Source organism: Miscanthus floridulus, chromosome 9 (genome assembly GCF_019320115.1).
Source record: "Miscanthus floridulus cultivar M001 chromosome 9, ASM1932011v1, whole genome shotgun sequence".
Classification (NCBI taxonomy): domain Eukaryota; kingdom Viridiplantae; phylum Streptophyta; class Magnoliopsida; order Poales; family Poaceae; genus Miscanthus; species Miscanthus floridulus.
In genome coordinates, this window is record NC_089588.1 from 112375062 (window position 1) to 112398177 (window position 23116).

Sequence of the window (23116 nt, forward strand, 5' to 3'; positions counted from 1 at the left end):
GTGTGGGGACAAGCTGCAGTGGCGAGCTGGGGGGGGGGGGGGGGGGCGCACGGCGCAAGCGACAAGCGCGGGGGAAACGATCAGAGAAGAGAAACAGGAGGAGCAGCGTGCGGGACTTGCGTCCGCAGCACCGTTGGATGGATCGGTATCCATCGGACGTCCGGGCACCAGCACTCCCGCTTTTAATTTGGCCCAGGAACTCACTTTTGTCCGCTTGGTTGGGGCATTGGTTGCCTGGTGCTGCCAGCATTCCAGGATTCTAACCAAACAACACACGGGAAGATAGGCTGTAGCTGTTAGGCCATGCTTGCAACCAAACAAGCTCTAACAGTTTACCTCAACCTCTACACGAGGTCCACAGCGGGTTCCTTTGTCTCTATATCATTGTTGTTATATATGCAAGCCTAAAATATCTGCAAGTCTCACTGTGAACCAATGTTACCACAAAATTTAACATATTCTGGTTAGAGGTTGAAATGCTAATAAAAATATTGCAGGCTGCTGGGAGGTGATTTTCAAAAATAAAACGTTGCTGGGAGGTCGTGGCCTCAATTTTAAATATAAAAAGTTCTATTTGCTAATCACCAATAATTGAAGGTATGCCATAATTCATAACCATCTCTTGAAGAAGCGGGCTTGCCAAAAGTAGGTGGTACAAGTGAGATATCACCAATTCTCTTTTAATGCTACAATCTGAAAAAAAAAATCCCAGAATTACAATCACAGCTGTACATTTTTGTCTCCTCGTATATCCTGATCTGTGACATTTCCATGGGCAATGAGTAAACAATAACATCATTGCTAGCGGGGTTGGGGTTGGGGGGGTGTCGGCCTGTTGTTTACTTGTTTCCATTGGCCATCGCTGTTCTGAACCTGCGACAGAAACTGAGGTTTTTTTTCTTGAGGAAAACAGGGAAAAAAGATTAGAATGCAGAGAAAGGAGAGAAATTGAGGTTCTTCTCCTGTCGTTAGTTGTAAGGGATGCTCGGTTTGGGTGGGATGATTGGGATGCATCTCAGTGGCATGCTAACCTTCAACTCCATATGTCATAGTTGAGATGGTTGGGATGAATCTCAAGCACGGGTCAGTGCAGCCTTGGCCTCCTCCACTTCCATCTCGCTGGCGCCTCTGGATCGGAAGTAAACCATGACATTCTTCAGTGACAGCAGGTTGCCTAAGCCCAAGTCGAAACAACTACCATCGCTGCTCGCAATTTCTCTCACATCCCTTGCATACAACGTGAAGGCAAGGTTTTTGAGCCTCATCATAGCTCCTTGATGGAAGAACACAGCTCCCATAAATCCCATCAGCCTGCAATCTACCAGGCATGGGAACGAACAATCACCAACGACGAATCTCCGAGGGATTTTGAGTTTCTCATGGTCCAACATCAGATACAGATGACGGAGTGCTGGCAACCTCCCAAGACTTTCTAGATCCTCCTGGTGCAGCTCCCTCACGTTGATCCACAGCAAGGAGAGGCACAGAAGCGAAGGAGTCATCCAATCTGGCAGCCTTGAGAACCAGCAGGATTGTAGTTGCAATCTACGGACATGTCGAGGAGCGACCCATGCATCAAAATTGTATTCCCCACCAGAGCCCCAGATAACTAGACTCTGGATTTTTCTCAACTTGCATAGGCACGCCACCAAAGATTTCTCCAAGGTGTTGTTCCAGAAGAAAACTTCTAGCTCCCTAAGTTCTGTTCTGGCACAGCTCTTCTGTGATATCCATGGATTCGTCACAGAGGTATAACATTGAGAGCTCTTCAAGTGTTGTTAGGCTCCCAATCCCATTTGGTACTCTTGTATTTTGGTCGACACAAAGACACGTCAAATGTCTTAGCTGAACAACAGTTGATGGCAGGCTACCAATATAACTTCCCACTACGTCCAATGTTTGTAGATAACGCACAGGTTTCCTATTTCATCTGGGAGCTCATTACTATATGTCCTTTCAAGTCCCAAATACCTCAAGTGAAATAAATTTCCAAGATGCTTAAGATCACAACCTTGTGGGAGATAACTACCTTCTAAATTTAGTACACGCAAAACCCTGAAGCTTGCAAGGGCCGGCATTAGATCAAAAGCAGATGAAAATGTAATAACTGACCTCACTTGTAGCATGCTCATACTAGGGAATGGACTAGTCAGGTGTTCAACGCTGTTCTGAAGCGACAACCTTTGAAACATTTTCGATGGAGATGTGCTGTGCTCATTGTTCAATATGTTAGATTGATCTCCACCAATGGTTAATTGGGCCCTTGGATCCGCGTCCTAATCGGAGGCGCCCAACCGCTCCATGGTTAGTGGGACCCATTGCACAGTGCCTTAAAAAGGGAGGTGGGGGCTGGGGCACAAGGTAGGAGAATCACCCGAGCCGCCTGTTTACACCAAAATTTGGTAAGCTTATCCTAGAAAGGAAGAGATCGGCCGATGATGTCAAAAGGAAGAAAGTCTTCTAATTAAGGGATATGTATGAGCCGACCAGGAAATATTATTTTATTTGGAGAAACACGACATCCAGATGCATATCACGATGAAAGAAACAAGGACACATATCAAACAAGAAAGCTTCATCAGCAAGGATTCTGCATAAGAGAAATTAGAATCTATGTATCTTGATATTTCTTTTTGTTATCTAGTCGTGTTCGTTTAGGACTCTTATTAGCCCATGGTATAAATATAAACCCCTGGCTATTGTACCAAATCATCTACCAATCAATCAATACAATTATTTTTTCGACTTCACGCCAACCCTTAGGAGTAGGAGTAATGTAGCTTTTCGGCGAGTTCTTCAACAAACAGGAGTGCATCGACTGATCAACCTTCAGCTTGCTTATGAGTACCGTCACGACTTGTATTGTGCTTGTAAAGCTACATCAGCTGATTGATCTTTTATGAGCCATAATATAAGTTAGTTATCGATATGTATCGTAGTTTGTAAGGCTGCATCAACTGATTGATCTCTTACGAATCATAATATAGATCAAAGTTATCGATCTTGTGTAAAATAACTTGTTGTTTAATACAAAATCACAAGTTATCGAATCTGCTAAGATTAGTAAGACTTTCCTTGCTGTTTTTGGTTGATTCACTAGTTATCGATCTTGTTATAATTAATGTTTTATTAATTATAGCAAAAACATCTGATTGAAATAGAGATAAATCGGCATCATATCATCTTAATTGGTTGTTCTCTGATTTGATCATGCTTTAAATCTTATAATTGATGGCTTAATTCTGCTAGATCGGTTGTTTTATCTCTATTCTAATCAAACATAGTATGCATCCAAAAACATGTTTTAATCTTGAATAAACTAACTAGTTAATGAGATCTAATCTAATGACACTACCATAGCTGTATCAATCCGGTCAAACCTCACTGGTAAGACTTTAGATCAGAAATTATTGATTAGTGGTTTTATTCGTGATCGAGATATGTACTCTGTTTGTTTGCTATGTCTACATCGGCTGTTTTAGCCGATTGCCTATGCTCTCACACATATAGCATGCTTTCATGAATCTGTCAACATATAGATGGTTTCATATATTCTTTGGCTTTAGTTTATTATTATTATCATAGCTGTATCGATCCGATCGAACCTCACTGTTGATGATAACAGATTAGATTCAGAGCGTTTGTACTAGACAGTCGATTTATTCGCATGTTATATCCTTTTTCATCAAACTTATCGGCTCAATGCTTTACACTGGTTATATTCATCTAGCTAATGATGTTTTCTTTATATTACTTATATTTGGGTGTATTGTACTTGTTCTGTCTGGATTAATCAATCATAATAAAATCGCTATGACCCATGAGTATCGGTTATCTTGAATTCATACCATCATTATTGATATTAGCCGATAATCTTTAATTCAGCGATCCTTGCTTTACTGATATGTTGGATATCGACTATTCAGTCGATAGCCCCATTGAATCTGCTATTTTAGCCGATTCGTATCATTATCGTTTAATATTAGTCGATAATCCTTGATTCAAAGGTCTTCATTCCATGAATACGCTGGATATTAACTATTTAGTCGATAGCCCCATTGAATCGGCTATTTGGCCACATATTGGAACTGTCTAGTGCAACACCGACATGTTCCACCTTAAACTACTGATTATTCTCTCCTTGTCAATTGCAGGGTCAAATTGACTAACACGCCTTTGGTCCTGAAACCAACCGTTCTTGTGTTGAAGCTAAACAGATCTTTGGGCTGACTTCACTCAGATCGTCCGGCTTGTTGTGTGTTGATCACATCGCCACATTTTTTGTGTCAACACATGTTTTGGCACGCCCGGTGAGACCACAATCGTCTGATCAGAAGTTAGAGATATGGATTCCGAGCATTGAAAAGTGCTTAACTCTACTTGGACGCATGCTGCTAGAAATCACGTATGGAAGAAACTACAGAAAAAACAGGGCGTACCGTTGTAGGCTTCGTGTCTACTAGTATGTGTCATTACTCCACCGTGTAGATCGTCATGTTTCAAGAAGGAGCGTTCAATGCGGTTACAGTATGAAGTTCCAGCAAGTAATCCAGGGTGTGTCAGTGCGTCTACTGGTCCCAAGGAGTTAATGCATCTGCTGGAGACATGCAGGATACATGCTATGTGTGCAAATCTGATTCTAAGGAGTTGGATTTGTTGACGAAGTAGACCGACAATCGTACAGCAGATGAGTAGCCGATAGACATATCGCCTTGCAAATAACCGGTAAGTCTCAATGAATGCTGTAAAGATACAGGAATCAGCTATTGGAGAGCGGAATTGACTTTTCAAGAAAGGAATCGGCTATTGGAGAGCGGAATCAACTTTTCAAGAAAGGGATCGGCTTGATACAATATTCTTAGTTCAAAATGCAAGCTGATGCCAATGGATCAAGACATTAATGCAAGCCAATGGAGCCTTTTATTCAGTTGGATTCGAGAGAATACATCACAAGACTCCAGTGCATCACATATGACTTGCTTGGTGAATGAAGACACTTGTACACATGATAAGAGAAAGCAAACAAGGGACATATCAGATGAACAACATGTAACAGGAGTCATGTCTTTACCTAACTCATGGATGGAGGAGTCTCGACAAATATATGTGATTTCATTTTGTAGTTGGAAATATAAAAATTCAGATTGGAATTAATTGTTTGGCCGGAAAGCTCTGTACAGATGTCAGATATCGGTATCAACCATGCAAGGCCAAACGAAGTAAGGGGGATTAGGAAATAGAATTGGACTTATGCTCTCTCATCGTTTACTTCTTCACTGTTGTCCGTTATTCCCTCACTTCCAGCATCTCCAAGACTAGATATATAGCCGATGGGATTAAAATTGTCCAATGAAATTTTGAGCCAATGAAATTATTTTATCAAGAGCGACTGATAAATTTTCATCAGATTGGGTTATACGGCTTGTTCATGTTTGACGGCATATGTGCGAGAACACGACTACAAGATGGGTGGATGGCTATATTAGTATTTGGCATGGATACTCAGAAGGATGTTATGCTTTGCCTGAGTTAACTAGAAGGATCTGAGTCTAGCCCATTTTCCAAAGAAACATGTTGTATGCGACATCAAGTCAACTACAATACATTGATCGTCGGACAGGCCATCTGAGATATCGGCTAGGAGAATAGGAAGCCATAATCTTAATTTCAGTTGCAGTGCAGGCCAATGATATATAAGCATATTATATTCCATCGGCTAAAATAAAATATAGTATCCGTCTGAATATAATACAACCACATATGGTACGAAGATGCGAGGAAACAAAGCTGGAAGCCATAAGAAACCAAAGACATTACCATCAGCACACATCAGATGAGAGAAGATCGTCAGCTGGTGATTACTATTGGTGTATAGTTGATAGGAGATTGTCAGCCAAAAGTTATTGTCAGCACATGAAAAATCGGCTCCAAGTATTGATAAGTGCTTAGAGTATATTTAAATATCATGGTGGCCAGAATATTTAATTGGCATCTCAGTTGATGAATATATTATGTGCATCGATTTGGCATGGTGTTATTAGATGGTCACATGCAGATAACTATGGTTAATGGCAAGAAAGAAGTTGATGTTCATGCCCATCGTCTCTATAGCCGATTATAATTATAGACTCAAAGGTAGCTCCTAATCGGCTAAAGCAGGTGAATGGTCAGGAGTTCTAGAGGATTGAATCCAAGCAAGTCATCAAGGATATCGGCTCATGAAGGTTGATTGCAAAATGCAGAGGAAGATCAATTTTGTAGTTATGAAGAACTAAAGGAAGATAATTTTGAAGCATGAGTTCTCACAGTCCAAACTGGAGGGCTTGATTGCACGCCTGGTATGAAAAGTATCGGCTTATGACAACCAATCAATCAATACAATTACTTTTCTGGCTTCACGCCAACCCTTAGGAGTAGGAGTATTGTACATCTCGACGAGTTCTTCAACAAGCAGGGCTGCATTGACCGATCGACCTTCGGCTTGTCTGTGAGTACCGTCATGACTTGTATCATACCTGTAAAGCTGCATCAGTCGATTGATCTTTTACGAGTATAATATAAGTTAGTTATCGATCTGTATCATTATTTATAAGGCCGCATCAGCTGATTGATCTCTTATGAATCATAATATAGATCAAAGTTATCAATCTTGTGTTAAATAACTTGTTGTTTAACACAATATCACCAGTTATCGAATCTGCTAAGATTAGTAAGATTTTCCTTGCTGTTTTTGGTTGATTCACCAGTTATCGATCTTGTTATAATTAATGTTCCATTAATTATAACAAATCACCTGATTGAGATAGAGATAGATCGGCATCATATCATCACAATTGGTCGTCTTCTAGTCTGGTCACACTTTGAATCTCATAATTGATGGCTTAATTCTGCTAGATCGGTTGTTTTATTTCTATTCCAATCAAACATAGTATGCATCCAAAGACATGTTTTAATCTTGGATAAACTCACTAGTTAATAAGATCTAATCTAATGACACTACCATAGCTGCATCGATCCGGTCGAACCTCACTGGTAAGACTTTGGATTAGAGATCATTGATTAGTGGTTTTGTTCATGATCAAGATATGTACTCTGTTTGTTTGCTATGTATGCATTGGCTATTTTAGCCGATTCGCCTCTGCTTTCACACATATAGCATGTTTTTCATGAACTTGTCGAAATATAGATGGTTTTATAGATTCTTTGGTTATAGTTTGTTATCATTATTATAGCTGTATCGATCCGGTCAAACCTCACTGTTGATGGTAACAGATTAGATCCAGAACGTTTGTAGATTTATTTGTACTAGACATTCGATTTGCTCGCATGTTATATCTTTTCTTGTTAAACTTATTGGCTCAATGTTTTACACTGGTTATATCCATCTAGCTGATGATGTTTCTTTATATTACTTATATCTGGGTGTATTGTACTTGTTATCATAAACCAATCATGACCCACGAGCATCACAGTCCTTAACAGTCGATTTCTTCTCGTATCGGCTATTTAGTCGATTCTCCTGTTTGGCTGCTCTCGAAGCAGCATACTTGGAACTGTCTGGCCAAAACCGGTATGTTCCACCCTAAATTACTGATAAGTTTTCTCTCCTTGTCAATTGCAGGTCAAATTGACTGGCACTCCTTCGGTATTTTCAGGATCGACTGGTCCTGTGTTGAAGCCAAGCAAATCTCCAATCTTATTTTGTTTAGATCGTCTGGCTTGCTGTGTGTTGGTTGCATCGCCACATTTTTATGCCAACACCGCCAGACGCCCGACCTACAGTCCCAAAACCCTAAGCTGATCTAGTGAGGGGGCGTTGCCAGCGACGGGAAGACCGCCACCGGTTATCGCCGCCTCTGCCCCGCCACCACTGCTTCTGTGACTTCACTGCCGGACCTCACCGCGCCACCGACACGCTCCCCATGGCAAGCTCGTCTTCTACGAAGGCGGCCGATGGTTTGCACCTCCACAACCCCCCCCTCTCTCTCTCTCTTTCTCTCTGTTTCTCGCACTAGAATGTTCTTGGGTTTGCTATTCAATCAGAAGTCAGTATATATGCTAGATCTATGGCTAGTGATCCTGTTATGTATCTATCAATGGTATCAGAGCCTAACTAGGCGTAGATCTAGCTCATCGAGGTAGAAAACCGAGTAGAAGAGTAGGAGGGGATTCGATTTGAAGAAAAGGATCGGACCCCAACCCGAAACCCTAACCCTAACCCTAGAGTAAGGATGAAGGAGGGGAGGACCTACCCGGACTCTCTGCCGCGCGTCACCACCGCCGTCGCACGGGTAGAATCCCACCGTCGTGCGGGAAGGAGCTCCATTGCAGCCTCGCCGGTGCGCGGGGAGAATACGAGCCGCCCTCGTTGCCATGCGCGCAAGCCTGGCTAAGGGCACTGTCACAGGACCGCTTGACATAGGGCTCCATCCCGAACTAGTATAATTCCTTGTGTCTCAAGTGCTACCACCGGCTTTCTAGAGCAGCGCGGTAATAAATTTACTGGTCGGTCTATGAAACACTGGCACTAACTCTCAAAGCAAATGCGCTAGGCCAACTCCAATCTCACCCAACGGCAATCTCAACTAAGCAAATGGGAGTTAGCATTTTGCACTATGTTAGCATTTTCAAAATGTGCCACATAGGACAATTGACACCTTTAGCACTGGTTTGCAAAATGTGTCCCAAAATGCAATCTCATCTAAGAAAAATCTTTATCACTTTGAAAACCTCCTTAGCACCATGGTTTGCAAGATACCACCTGACAACTTGGCATGCTTGCCACTTGAAATGATAGATAGCACTTGAAATACAACATGCTTAACAACCATGTTAGACTACAAAAGGATTCAAATATCTACATCTAGAGATCAAGTCATCATGCCTATGGTCTAACAAACACCACACAAGCATATTAATGAATTTAAACTTTGCAATGCAAGCAATCATATGTTATGCACAACTAAATGCATAAAGCAAACAAAGTCCATGAGCTTTTTCCCTTACTCGTGTGCTTCACTTGTTCATGAAATTTGATCCCCTTCTAATATTCAATCTTGCATCTTTTCTTCTCTCCCCCTTTGTTATTGCTTCCAATCTTCCCCTTTGTCAATGATTCTTGATACCTTTGACAACTCTCTCCCCCTCTGTCATCAATTGCCTTAAAGGAACATGGAACATCACTTGATGACACTAGTGAGGATATGAACTTTGAGCACCACTTGGAGATGAGAGAGACCACTTGTAGGTTGAGAAGAACACTTAGAGTTGAGGACCACTTGTCAATTTTGAATAGTAAATTCCATTTCATACTCAGAAATGATCAAGGGTATATTTGTGCAAAGACTCATATATGCGTTTTCTGAAATTGACTACACAATCAAGACAGTTTTGTCATGCAAAAAACACATAATCATAACCATCTTAACGAAGAGGACTCGCCAAAAGCCGATGTACAAGTGAGAATGAGATTTCACTAATTCTTTACAACGCAACAATTTGAAAACAAAAAACCCAGTTACAATCACAGCTGCAAATTTTCCTCCTCATGTATCCTGACCTCTGACATTTCCATTGCGATGAGTAAATAACATGACTACTAATAAAATGTATAGGTAGAATCATCCATATATGCAGAGTCACAGAATCACAGGGCAAGTTTGGCCTATTGTGTTCATTAGCCATGAGCCTGAACCTGTGACAGAAACAGAGATTTTTTTTCTTCATGATGAAAACAGGGGAATAAATATTATAAGGTGTGAGAGTTGGGCCAGCTTGCATAGGAATCCTCCGGCCAGCTTGTCGCTCCATTCGCTCAAGAAAATAGATAGCACCCTCAATTCTGTTAGCTGGCCCAACTCTTCTATCTTGACCTCTGACATTTCCATTTCCATGAGTAAATAACATGACTACTGAGAAAACGTATAGGTAAAATTATCCAGATATGCTGACTCCCAGGCTGAGTTTGGCCTGTTGTGTCCATTGGCCATCGCTAACCTGAACCTGCAACAGAAACAGAGATTCGTTTCTTCATGATGAAAACAGGTGAATAAAGATTATAAGATAGGGAGAGCATAGAAACAAGAGGTTACAACTTTCACCTTTCCTGCCATCATCCATCAACGTACCAACTTCATCGGATTCGAAGTGTAGGATTATTGGGATGCATTTCAGCTGCATGCCTCAGTGTCGCCTTCACTTCTTCCACCTCCTCCTCGCTGTCGCCTTCAGATCGAAGGTTAACGACGACCTCCTGTAGCAATGGCAGGTTCCCTAGGCCCAAGTCCAAGCAATCACTGCTGCCATCAATTTCTCTCTCTACCCGCACAGAGAAAGGGCTGAACCATAGACTTGTGAGCCTTGGCATAGCTCCTTGCTGAAATACCACAGGCCCTACAAACCCCAACTCGCAGCGTACTAGCTCTGGGAAGAAACCAGAGCCAAAGACAAATGTGCCATGGATTCCGAGGTTCTCATGGTCCACCTCCAAATTGAGGTAGCGGAGACCTTCGAACCTCCCAAGGATATCGAGATCGTCTTGTTGTAACTCCCTTACAGCAATGGACACAGCGGATAGGTGTGGAAGAAACCCCAGATTCATACAAGTGGGCAGCGTTGAGAACCAACAGCTCTGTCCTATGCCCAATGTACAGAGATGACGAGTGGCGACCCAGGCATCCAATCCACCGATGATGCGTTGATTAAAGTCGGACCTGATATATAGCCTCTGGATCTTTTGCAGCTTGCATAGGCATCCAGCTAGCTTGTCGCTCCATTCGCTCAAGAAAATAGATAGCACCCTTAATTCTGTTAGCTGGCCCAACTCTTCTATAATATCAATGTTAGAGTTGTCAATTCTTATTATTAGCATCTCTTGGAGGCATGTTAGGTTCCCAATCCCGTTTGGCACTCTTGTAGAGTGGTCAGTGTATAGACACATCAGATTTCTTAGCTGAACAACCGTTGATGGCAAGCTAGAAATTTTATTTCTCGCTATGCTCAGTGTTTGTAGAAATTGCATGCTTCCTATTTCTTTAGGGAGCTGAGCAATACCAGTGCAATTTAGTCCCAGGTACCTCAAGTGAAATAAATTTCTTATGTCCTTAAGGCTATAACCTTGGGAAAGATCACAACCTTCTAAGTTCAGTACACGTAAAACTCGGAAGCTCCCAAGGGCTGGCATTATATTAACAGCTGATGGAAATACAATAACTGACCTTACTTGTTCCAGTCTCATAGTAGACTGAGTCATAGCATGACTTTCCTTGCCATTTTGAAGGGACAGCCTCCGTATCATATTTGATTGAGATGTGCAATCCAGATCATGTATGATCAGAAAGTTCTCTTGACTCGATAAGGAGCGGATAAGATCAAGCACCATATCATGTACCCGGCATTTTTTTATCATGCCAGTGTACCGATCATGTATGGGTTGGATCATACTTCTATCTATGAGCTCATCGAAGTACCTCTCCCCAAGTTCAAATAAGCTCTCCCCTTGTGTCTCAGATTGGATAAAGCCTTCTGCTATCCACATCCATATCAAACGATTTTTACTAATTTTATGATCTTCTGGAAACATACTTAAATACAATAAGCATGTCCTTAGATGCGATGGCATATGAAAATAGCTAAATGATAGAATCTTTCTCATATTCTTCACATCTAAATTGCTTTCCAGACTTGTACCAACAGAATCGTAGACCTCATACCACTCCATTTCATTTCTTGCTTTATAAGCCAGCAGACTAGCCATTGTAATAATAGCTAATGGTACACCAGCACATTTCTTTAGTACTTTATCAGATACTTCGGCTAGCTGTTGAACCGGACATTTTTCTGTGTTTTCACTATTGTAGTTCTCATTACCAAAAACTCTTTGAAATAGTAATCTTCGCGAGTTATTTAGAGAAAGGGGTTTCAGCTTATAAGCACCACCGGCTTGATTAGCAACACTGAGGATACGTGTAGTTGTAATGATTTTGTTTCCAAAATTATTATCAGGCAAAGCACATCTAATCATTTCCCAGAATGAGATGTCCCATATGTCATCAATTACTATAAAGTACCTGCACACATGGTTACATACGAAAGCCATGTTACTAGCAAAGTAAAGCAAGGTCGAAAGTTCTAGTTTAATGTATCCAAGTGAAGCTAACCAGGGAGACTATTAAAGATTGATAGTGATTCAAGATGGCTAGTGTATTAAAAGGTTTAGAATTTCCATTTGAGGAAACAAGAATCTCCATTTCTAGTTCATTAACTACATGAAGGAGATTGAATCGCTCTAATATGACATTTAGTAGGAACACAAGTGATCATTTCATATTGGCATTGTTTTTCATGATTTATGGTGACGTTAGTCAGTGCATGGCTGTTATAGCTAATCAAAACGTGGGGGAGAAATTTGAACATTACTAAAATGGAACTTTCAGGGTGATATTTGGCCGAAGTTGTGTTCTTTCAGTGTTATGATGCAAATTTTTCTACAAACAAATAATCACATGGCTATAAACTGATCGGGATGTTCTATTCGTACCTCTTCTTCTCAAGGAATTCTCTTATGTCTTTAATAAGAGCTTGAATAACATTGGTGCTTGGATTCTTTTCCCTAGTAACTTGATAAAGCATGTCGTTGAATAATTTCTCTACGCAAGGTGTTTGTGACACTGAAACAAAAGCTGAGCAATCAAATTTTGCTTTAAGTCTTTCATACACCGCATTAGCAAGGGTTGTCTTTCCCAGACCACCAAATCCGACAATGGAAACAATCTTATTTTGCCCTTTGTCGGACACCTCATTTTTTGCCATCAGGATCTGAATTAACTCCTCTCTTGCCCCATCAATTCCAACAAGGTCCGTCGCCTTCTCATACCGAGCAAATAAACGAGGATCAACCGAGACAGGCTTATTAACAACATAACTGTTGATCCTGTACCTATCACGCCGCTTGGACACCTCTGTGACACGGCTCTTGATGTCTCTGATCTTGGCAGAAATGTTGCGATGAAACATAGCCTTTCTGAATAAACCAATGCTCCTATCAATGAAGTCTTTGAGGCCATGCAGCTCAGCCGATTCAGTGCCCTTGCTGTGTAGCATGAATCGATCGATACTGTCGTCGATATAATAAGACAGCTCCCTCAAATCCTTGGCCCAAATATTGTCTTGAATGTCGAGCTGGTCTGCCGGTGTATCGGAGACCTTCTCAAGGGCACCCTGCAAGCTCTCAAGCTCAGATTTGAGGAAGAGGATCTCACCCTTCACCCCTTTTTGAAGATTGTACTCGCCAACGAGCAGACCACCCAGCTTGAATATGGTACTCGCCAGTGCCCCCATCGCCAACTCCATGTATGTGTCGTCCCTAAGCGAGCACAGTGCAAGGAGTTAGGCTTCTATGTGTATATGTATAGTGAACAGTGGAGTGGGGAGGTGAATGGCACCGATGGCATACTTTCTCATGTTTTTATATTCCAGTTTGAGTCCAGACAAATTAAACATACACTGGTCACAATCAAATGAATAATGTTATGATACTAATATAAGTTCGGCGAATCCCTTGCCGGCCTTTCTAAAAAAAAGATGAGGAAGTAAGAATTCCAAAACTTACGGACAATTCTATGCACTTAACTAAATATGTCTTCATCTATGATGCCATTTGGATGCTTCAGTAACATTAGTCATTTCGTTATATTCCCAAGAGCTGGCGCGGGCCAATAAATTAAAGTCAGCATTTGGTTCCCAATATATTATACTAAACCGAGTGTAAATTGCATGTTTGAGGCCCTAAACGAATTCAAATAAAAAAGTTGTAAACTACAAAGTTTCATAACTTTTTGGGATCTACACTTTTAGTTTAGGAAGTTTTTCCATCCGAGGTCGTTTATAAAATTTGAATTTTAAAATTTTGAAATTCAAACATAATTTTGCATGACAAGATGTTTTCAAATCAAAAAGTTGTAAACTACAAAGTTTCATAACTTTTCGAGATCTACACTTTTAGTTTAGGAAGTTTTTCCATCGGAGGTCATTTATAAAATTTGAATTTTAAAATTTTGAAATTCAAACACAGTTTTGCATGACAAGATGTTTTCAAATCAAAAAGTTGTCAACTACAATGTTTCATAACTTTTCGAGATCTACAGAGTTTATTTTGGTTGTTTTTTCATCCGAGGTCGTTTGAAAAGTTCGAATTTTAAAATTTTGAAATTCAAACGCAGTTTTGCATGACAAGATGTTTTCAAATCAAAAAGTTGTCAATTACAAAGTTTCATAACTTTTTAAGATCTACAAAGTTTATTTTGGTTGTTTGGTCATCTGTTCATCCGACATGGTCGTTCTAACATTGTTCACAAATCTTATATATCTCTCTTGTAGTTTCATCAACTACAAGAGAGATATGTTAGATTTGTGAACAAATTTATTTTCACTTTGTCGTATGAAGAAAAGACCAAAACAAACATTGTACATCTTGATGAGTTATACAACTTTGTAGTTGAAAACTTTTTCATTTGAATTAATTTACTGCTTCAAAATATGCTTTGAAATTTTATTTGCCGAGTGTCAAAAAAAATAACACTCGGCAAAGAAGCTCTTTGCCGAGTGTCAAAAAAAACACTCGGCAAAGAGGCTCTTTGCCGAGTGTAAAAAAAACACTCGGCAAATAGACTCTCGCCGAGTGTAAAAAAAATACTCGGTAAACGCGTCTTTGCCGAGTGTCCGAAAAACAACACTCGGCAAACCACCTGGCACTCGGCAAAGAGCCGGTCTCCAGTAGTGACGATGCCATTTGGATGCTTCAGTAACATTAGTCATTTCGTTATATTCCCAAGAGCTGGCGCGGGCCAATAAAAGTCAGCATTTGGTTCCATCCGTGTGATGCCGTGTGGATTTGCCTATTCATTGGTGCAACTGTGCAAGCTAGTCGTAGTTTCGCGTATTCTAACCGCGACTTTTACATGTGCGTTTGGTCAGCTTTAGGCTACGTCAGTTATAAACAACTGTATATAAGGCAAACCTCCAGAAGGAAACATTCTTATTATGTGGGTGATGCTCTTTCCCGTGTTGTCTGGGTAGCAGGAGGAGAATTTTGCGTCCTTGGAAGGCTGACAAGTTAGAGAGTTGTTGCTGCTTCACCATCTCCATACGTATCCTTTGACAAATGTCCGCAATGGCTTCGTCATCAGCTAATTATATGGTAAATTTCAGTATGGCTCCAATTGGTCGAAATTGAAGTTACTGACGGAAGCTGCCGAGTCCAGCACAAATGATCTTGTACGGATTGCAGAGCAGACTGCTATTCACTGAACCAATGAGCTTCAGCCTTATATAGAGAGAAATGAAGACAACAAGAAAATTAAAGAGACGGCAATTTGGACGACGTCTGATGGACGCCGGGTCGTCAAGAAACATGAACAGGTGGGCGCCTTGGCCCTTGATAGAAAAAAGAAAGGACATTAATTAAGCCCATGGGCCATGGCGGCAATGAGGCCCGTCTCTATTTTCTCTCCTCGTTGACCAGCATTGTTTTATGGAAAAAAAGTTTTTATTGACCCCTCAACTTTCGCTATGGTCGAATTATATATGGCCAAGCAGACCGCACGGCATGGCAAGGCCCCGCTAAGGCATGGCCCGTGAGGTGTCGGGCTGGCATGACACGCCTAGTTAGCAGGTCATGCCCACAAGCTACCCCTTAGGCATGAACACGGGCCTTTAAGCCTTGGGTCGTGTCGGCCCGGCCCATGCGCTGGTAAGCCTGTCGTGCTCGGGAGGCCCACGTCAACATGCCTATGGGAGGCCAAGGGGGTCGTGCCGCCATGCCCCAAGCGTGATTGGGTGCCGCGTCACCTCGCCATGCGAGGCTGATGGGGTCGTGGCATCGTGCCTGCTCGGTTGGCATAGCTGCGTGCCGAGGAGCGAGGAGAGAAACGCACAATTCAATGTGAGAGTCAGAGGGAGCAGGTGCGAGTGCGGTATGGGAGATCGAGAGTTGTGCTAGGTTTTTGAGAAACATGGTGGCGTGTATATTGTTATAGCGGGCCTTGTCGGGCCGACATCTACTCTTGCCGGGCTACGCAAACACACCGTGCCCAGGGAGCAGCCCAAGCAAGGCACGCCCAGCTGGCCAAGCCAGCACGGGCACAATGGCTATCGGGCCGTGTCATGCCTGGGTCGGGCTAAACTACCAGGCCATGGTTCATGCCCACGGGCCTCGGGCCATATGTCCATCTTTCCAATCCTCAATTTACAAAGCTCGATTTTTACTCTCCTTAGCTTTTTAAACTGTGTTTTTGGTCTTGAATAGTCTTGGACGTAGGAATGTATGACCTCGTTCTAGCCTTAAGAAACAATAGAAATGTATGACCCTTATATTCTTGGAGTAACTTTGCCGTTACTTCCTATTGCTTTGTATGGCATCGGAAATAAAGAATTTTGTTATTGTGACAAAACAGTTCAGTGGTTTCTTCGGTATTCATTGGATCACACGGTAGGTTAAATAGTGTTTCGACTCCATCACATCTCAATTCCTTCACTACCTTCAATCTCAATTAAGTCTTCAAACACAAACATACACATAATAAACAATCTAACCTTGGGTGTTCGGCTGGCACAGATTTCCACCATAGTTCGGCTGATTTCGATTGATTTAATAGTGTTCTGTAAGAGAGAATAAGCTGAAATAAGCTGAAAAAAATTCAAGATCAGATCAGCCCAACACGCTAATCTCAAAGACATCAAACAAATTTGGTGATTGGAACATAGTACAAGGTTGGATGCCGGCTATATTATTCAGCAAAGCATAATTAAATGTCACAAGTTAATTATTCTATCATGAAGCACATTGGATTAGCTTCTCCAAATTCATGTAAGATGACCCACCCTTCTCCAATGCTCCATTTGCCTTTGCCTTGAGCTCCTGAGCCTTCCTCCTCCTCTGCTCCCCTACGTCACCCTGATCCATCAGCCTCTCCAAGGCCTTCGCCACTTGCTCCATACCGACCTCCGCCTCGACATCGGCTTTGCTACCGTTGGTTGTACCAGCAGTGAGGACGTTTTCTGTTGGTTTTGTCACGCCTACGGATACCCCAACACCAAGCACATCCACGATGAGCCTCTCGTTGAGAAACTGCTCAGCAAAAAGCGGCCAAGTCGCCATGGGCATGCCGGCGGCAATGGCCTCCAGAGTCGAGCCCCACCCACAGTGCGTGAGGAAGCCGCCGACGGCGTGGTGAGCCAGGATGGGGACCTGGGGAGCCCAGCCTCGCACTACCAAGCACTTGCTGTCGTCGTTGAAGCTCTCACGTAGCCACTTCTTCACGTCGTCGGTGCCCTTGACCACCCACACGACAGGCCAAGAGCACGATGCTAGTGCCATGCCCAGCTGCATCAGCTGCGCCGGTGGCATGCACCCGGCGCTGCCAAAGCTGACGTACACCACGGACTTCGTCTCCTTGGTGTCCAGCCACTCCATGACCTGCCTCGCATCGTCTGTCATGGCCTGTGGATCAAGAGTAGGTGAGCGGCAGAGTGAGACGGGGCCAACAGCGACGACGGTTTTGCCGGTCGCCGCCGCGAGAAGCTCGCAGGAGCCGTGCTCAAGCTCCTGGAAGCTGTTCACGACCACGCCGTCCACGGCCACGTCGAACTCCCGTATCTCCTGCATCCTCCCAGCACCCATGGTCGTCGACGGCGCAAAATGCGTCGGCAGCTGCGCACGCGAGAGCCTGCAGTCGAACGCCGGCAGGACCGGGATGTTGACGAGCTCGTCCGCCGACGAGACGGCCTCGTGCGGCCTGTGCTTGTAGAGGTACTCGATGCAGAGCAGAGGGAACGCGCCGAAACCGTGGAAGATGTAGCACGGCACGCCGAGCTCGCGCGCCATGCCGAGCGTCCACGTGTGGCACATCCCGGCGACGACGCAGCTGGGCCGGCGCGGCATCGCCTCGCTGCGGCAGTGAAGCGCCACCGCCTCGCCAAACTGTCTGTTGGCGGCGAAGAAGCGCGGCACGTCGGCGGGGGACCGGAGGAGGTCCATCCTCTCGCAGCCCTCGGGCAGGCCGGCCTCCGCCGCTGGGAACGGGATCGCGGTGACCGTGATCGTCCCCGCCGTGCCCGGAGGTAGTGGTAGTGGTGTTGTTGTCGCGAGGTCTTCCACGCGGCTCTGGACGAGTGGGGCGTTGGCGGGCGTCGTGATGATGGTGACCGCCGCGCCGTGGGAGGCGAGGAGGCGGCCGATGTCGGTCATCGGGATGATGTGGCTGATGCTTCCTTGCCATGGAACCAGCACGAAGTGTGGATCCGCTGTTGCGCTCTCCATTTCCTAGCACTAGCTCTTTGCAAATGGGTGTAGCTAGCTTTCTTGGTTCCTGTGCAGAGAGCTGTTGGGCTGTCGAGCGTTTGTTATATCCACTCCCGTATACATATGCAAAGATATGTGAGTATGTGACCATGTAACTGGGTATGCTTGGCAGCTACATGTGGTGTCGACATGATAACAGGCGCATGTAGGAGTTGTTGGTGGTGGCTAATTCTCTGCTGCGGTGGACTTTTGCCCGGATGTGCTGGCTAGCACATGGACAAGTCCAAAGCTAGCTTCTTTGTTTTTTTTTTTTGTTTTTTTTTTGTTTTTTTTGTTTTTTTTTTGGTGCCGCTAGCTTCTTTGTTGAGTACTCCTGCCGTGGCGGACTTTTGCCGGCACCTGAACTGAGAATAACCATGTGCTGCTGAGGTGGACTTTTCTCTACACGACGTGCATGTGAGGCCACCGTGCACACATAACCGACACACATATATCTGGTCGATGCAATCCAACACAGTCTGTATGTGTACTTTGCACTGGTGCAGGTTGTACTACAAACTGGAGTAGTACACAACCATGAACTAACCTGTGCCGATGAGCCTGCGTAATGGGTGACAAGTCATCGCAGCTCTCACAGCTCCTCGTACACGTAATCATCAACGAAAGTTAGACGTGATTTTTCAAAGGATAAACAAACAATCTGCAGAATTGCGACGGGCCACGTTGTACTGATTCATGCACAGAACAGAGCACACCAAAACAGAGCATGGGGTCACCATTGACCACTATCCTATCCTGTAATCTCATTGCACACCGAAACAGAGCATGCTTCGCATTCGCAATAATCTGTCACTAAAGTACCCGTGTTTTTTCCCCCGTTCCGCGTTTGCAGTTTCGTCAGGCCAGAACATTGGCCTACGGCCTACCAGTCCCCAGGGGAAGATCCCAGATTGCACTGCCACCGCATCATTGAGATCAGCAAGCGGCAGTAGTAACAATTTCGGGAAAAAATGACTTCAACTTGTTGGGTTTGGGTTGATCAAAAGGCTCTAGCTCCAGCAGCTCTAGATTCATGAAAAACATTTCCAGATCCAACTTTTTCAAGCCAAACACTACCACACCCACGTAGATCCACAATTTAGCGGCTCCACAAAAAATCCATAAATATACCCCCGATCCACAGATTTCATGAAGCACTTCAAGAGATGCTATGAAAAACCACCAGATTAATGGAATTGGGGAAGATTACCCATCATGCCACTAATTACCAAAAGGTATGTTCTTTCCTTCTCTTGTTTCCCCATGTCAACCACATACGTCGCACGTGAGCCGCTGTTCCTGGCTTCATCTCGTCGCCGCTCCTGCCGCTAACCGCGGCCATCTCCACTGGTGTCGGTGCACCCCCGTCCCCACTGTGGCTGGTGGCGCTCGGCAGGCTCCACCGGAAGCTCTTGCCGTGCCCACCATGGCTTGTCGCCCCGCCGCCGGCCACGCGTGCCTGCTTCGTGTGCTCCAGTCATCATCTCGCCATCGACCGTGAGCTCTAGTGTGCTATGCTCTGAACTAGGAAGGGGAGGAAAGATGGGATGAAGAGCGGATGCGTGGGCTCAGGTGCAGTGAGATAGAGGGAGATAACTCAGAACTGAAGCTATACCAAATACGTGGGATGAAACCTAGGTCCACGATGGAGCTACTCTATAGTGGATCAGATGATCTAGATCTATTTTTTAAAAGTTAGAGCTCTCCAAAGAGACCCTAAAACTAAGCCAAACGGTACGTGTCCTTTGAGGCTTGTTTGATGCACTTAAAACCACCTCAATCCATATGAGTTCATATTGATGGGATTGAAAGTTAACTATTTTTTTTATCATAATTTAGATACGAGTGTAGCCACACAAACTAGAATAGGACAGTGGTGGATGCAGCCAAATAACAAACACTTCGATGCAATGATTATCGCCACCACAAAAACCTGTTAAGCTCCTTGCGTAACTAATAGTCATAAATTATCATTTAAGTTTTATACTAATTTTATAAGGATAGGATAGAACATACAGGGAGTTTTTAAATATATGGACATATTTTACTAATTTATTCATATGGCTAAAATTTTCTTTTATATATGTTTTCATACGAGAGGTCCAATAAATTCATGTGAATCGAAGCAGAATTAAGCCTCGTTTGGCATAGCTCAACTTTACCCATAAAGCTTTTTTTTTTTTGTTTTAGCTTCAAAAGCAGCTTTCTATGTGAAGCTAAGCTGTTTTGATCTCCTGTTTGGCAAAACAAGTGCGTATGATGTTCCAAATGAAAAAATAACTAAAATGCCCTTTGTTTTTCTTTTTCTTTCTTTTTCTCATCTCCTCACGGTTTTTTTCTTGTTCGCTCTTCTTCTTCCCGAGCGCATCCGGCGACGCCCGTCTTCCTCCCGATGCTTGGTTCGGGCGGCGTCCACGCATGCCTCCGGCGGCCGAGCCGCTCGTGCCCGGGGGCCGCGTCCCCGGCGGCAGCGCGCCCTGGCGGCCGTGTCCCCGGCGGGCTGCGCCCCGGTGGCCGCGCGCCCTGGCGGCCGTGCCCCGGCGACCGACCTGCTCGTACCCGGTGGGCTGCGTCCCGGTGGCCACGCGCCCTGGTGGCCATGCCCCGGCGGGCTGCGCCCCGGCAGCCGCGCCCAGCCCCGCGTCCCCGCGGCCGCATCCCAGCTCTGCCCCGGCGGACGCGCGGCCTATCCCATGTCCTCGGCAGCCGCGCCTCGGCCCCGCGTCCCCGGCGCCTGCGGCCCGTCCCTGCGCTCCGGCGGCCGCGCCCCAGCCCGGCGTCCCTGCGCTCCGGCGGCCGCGCCCCAGCCCGGCGGACGCGCCTTCGACCCCGTGCGCGCGTGCCCGGCGGCAACCGTGACCACGCCAGCGCTTCACGGGGCAAATCTGCCACCTACCCAAATTAGGGCCCACTTACTTCAAATGAAGTTGGGATAAACTATTTTTTTTTACTTCATCCCAACTCATCTCTTCGAGGAGAGAAAAAATAGCTTCACTCGTAAAACTATTTTGAAAAAAAAGGTTTAATAAAAAAAACAACTCACAACAATTTATAAAGTTGTTGGTGAAGGTGTGCCAAACAGGCACCTCGGATGCCTATTTCTAATGCCTGGGTAACCTGGGTAACCTGAAGGAGTATTTTACTTGCTCTATTCACAAAGTTGTTTCAAGTCATTTAAAATATAAGTATTTGTGACAATAAATAAATACATTATAAAAATAATTTTATGGCGTATTAAATGGTGCAAATTTCATGTCATAAATCATGATAATTTTTTCTATGGATTTGAAAAACTTAAGAAGTTTGATTTAAAACAACTCTAAAAATTAATTTATTCAAAGATAGAGTGATTATTTTATTAGAGAAATAACTGTAGTCACTAACTACTCGCTGAAACCTAAAATAAATGCACATTTTATACTTTGAAGCGTTAATTAATTTTAAGTTTAACGAAATATATATAAAAGTATAATAATATGTAATAAGTATATATCATTAGATTAGTTATAACATTATTTTTAAAGTAAATATATTTAATGAGACAAATGCTTAGTTTCTATTTTTAAAATTGGGGCTCTTGCGTTTGTACCCTTGTTTTGTGTCGAAACTGTGATTTTGCCCCTATTTTTTTTGACTTTGTGAATTTACCCCTACTGTGCCATTCACGAAGCACCAGTTTGTCCCTGCTCCGTCATCCACCCCTAACGGTGTTAAACTTTGTACAAAAGGACATGAATACCCATGCGATTTTGCCCCTCGTTTATTATGCCTAATTGCGATTTTGCCCCTATCTGGCCGAGGCAGGTGGGTGCTCTGTTGCTGCTGCTCTTATGCACCGATCGGTGAACCATGCGCTCTCTGTCTTTAGCCTATGTGAGCCGAGTCTATGGACAGGGGAAGAGGAAGACAGAGCCACTGACGCGCGGGGTCCACGGGGCGAGGTGGCGCGCCCTGGTTGGCCCTGGCGACGATGCTGAGAGCTGGGCATTGGGTGCCGTCGGTGAGGCGCATCTGCTCCTTTTCCTTCTGAGTGGTCTACGGAAGAGATTTGACAGAGCAAGAGAGAAGCAAGGTGGTGAGATAAGACAGGGGAGCACCAGCGACTGCCCCGGCGACCTGCGGCCGTCCTCTTCCAAAAGAGGCATCAAGGGGAGGGGAAGAGCAGAGCGCTCGGCGCGGAACGGAGAGAAGAGAGAGAAGCAGGGGAGCAGAAGGGCAAGAGGGATGGGGGAAGTAGAGCAGCGCAACCTCGAATCCGGCCAACGGAGGCGAGCGCGGTGGCGCTCGGCCTTGGGCGGAGCTGCAGGGCAGGGTAGTGGCGGCGGACGACCTTGGCTTCATCGCGAGGTGCTCGACAGCGACTCCGACATCGTCGACCGTCCGGCCATGGCGCGGCCACCGGAGATGTGGTGCTGGGGCCTAGCCGCCGGGGCGCAGGGTCAGGCTATGGCCGCTGGGGGTACGGGGATGGGGCGCTGGGGAGCGGGGCCGGGCCGCCTGTGCGTCGTGCCGAGGACGCAAACGCCGCCGGGGGAGGCGCCGTACCGAGGACGCGACCCGCTGCCAGGCGCCGGAGCCGCAGCGGCCCGCAGGCCTCCGAGATTTGGAAGGACGAGGACCGGATGAGAGCCGCCGCCTGCCACTGTACGCCGGCCACCGCACGTCCGCGCCCGAGCGACCGAGCCACGGCTGCTTCTGAGCGCCGAACGCCCGAAGCCCCCACACCGCGCGTCGCGTGCCAAGCCCCGCGGCCCTCGCACGCCCCCACACCGCGCGTTA

At 44.9% G+C, this 23116-nt stretch overlaps 2 protein-coding genes and 1 pseudogene across 2 annotated transcripts; 1 reads left to right on the forward strand and 2 right to left on the reverse strand.

Annotated features, from left to right (window-relative positions):
* Positions 1 to 1073: 1073 nt before the first annotated feature.
* Positions 1074 to 13338, reverse strand: LOC136480589 (disease resistance protein RGA5-like; annotated as a pseudogene).
* A 3447-nt stretch (positions 13339 to 16785) lies between these two features.
* Positions 16786 to 18316, reverse strand: LOC136482676 (UDP-glycosyltransferase 73C7-like). Its single transcript, XM_066479881.1, has one exon. The coding sequence runs from the start codon at positions 18314 to 18316 to the stop codon at positions 16829 to 16831; it is 1488 nt and encodes a 495-aa protein (XP_066335978.1). The 3' UTR covers positions 16786 to 16828.
* Positions 18317 to 20755: 2439 nt separating this feature from the next.
* LOC136480590 (predicted GPI-anchored protein 58) lies at positions 20756 to 21196 on the forward strand. The gene has a single exon (XM_066478088.1). It carries the CDS (start codon positions 20756 to 20758, stop codon positions 21194 to 21196), a length of 441 nt encoding a protein of 146 aa, XP_066334185.1.
* Positions 21197 to 23116: the final 1920 nt, after the last annotated feature.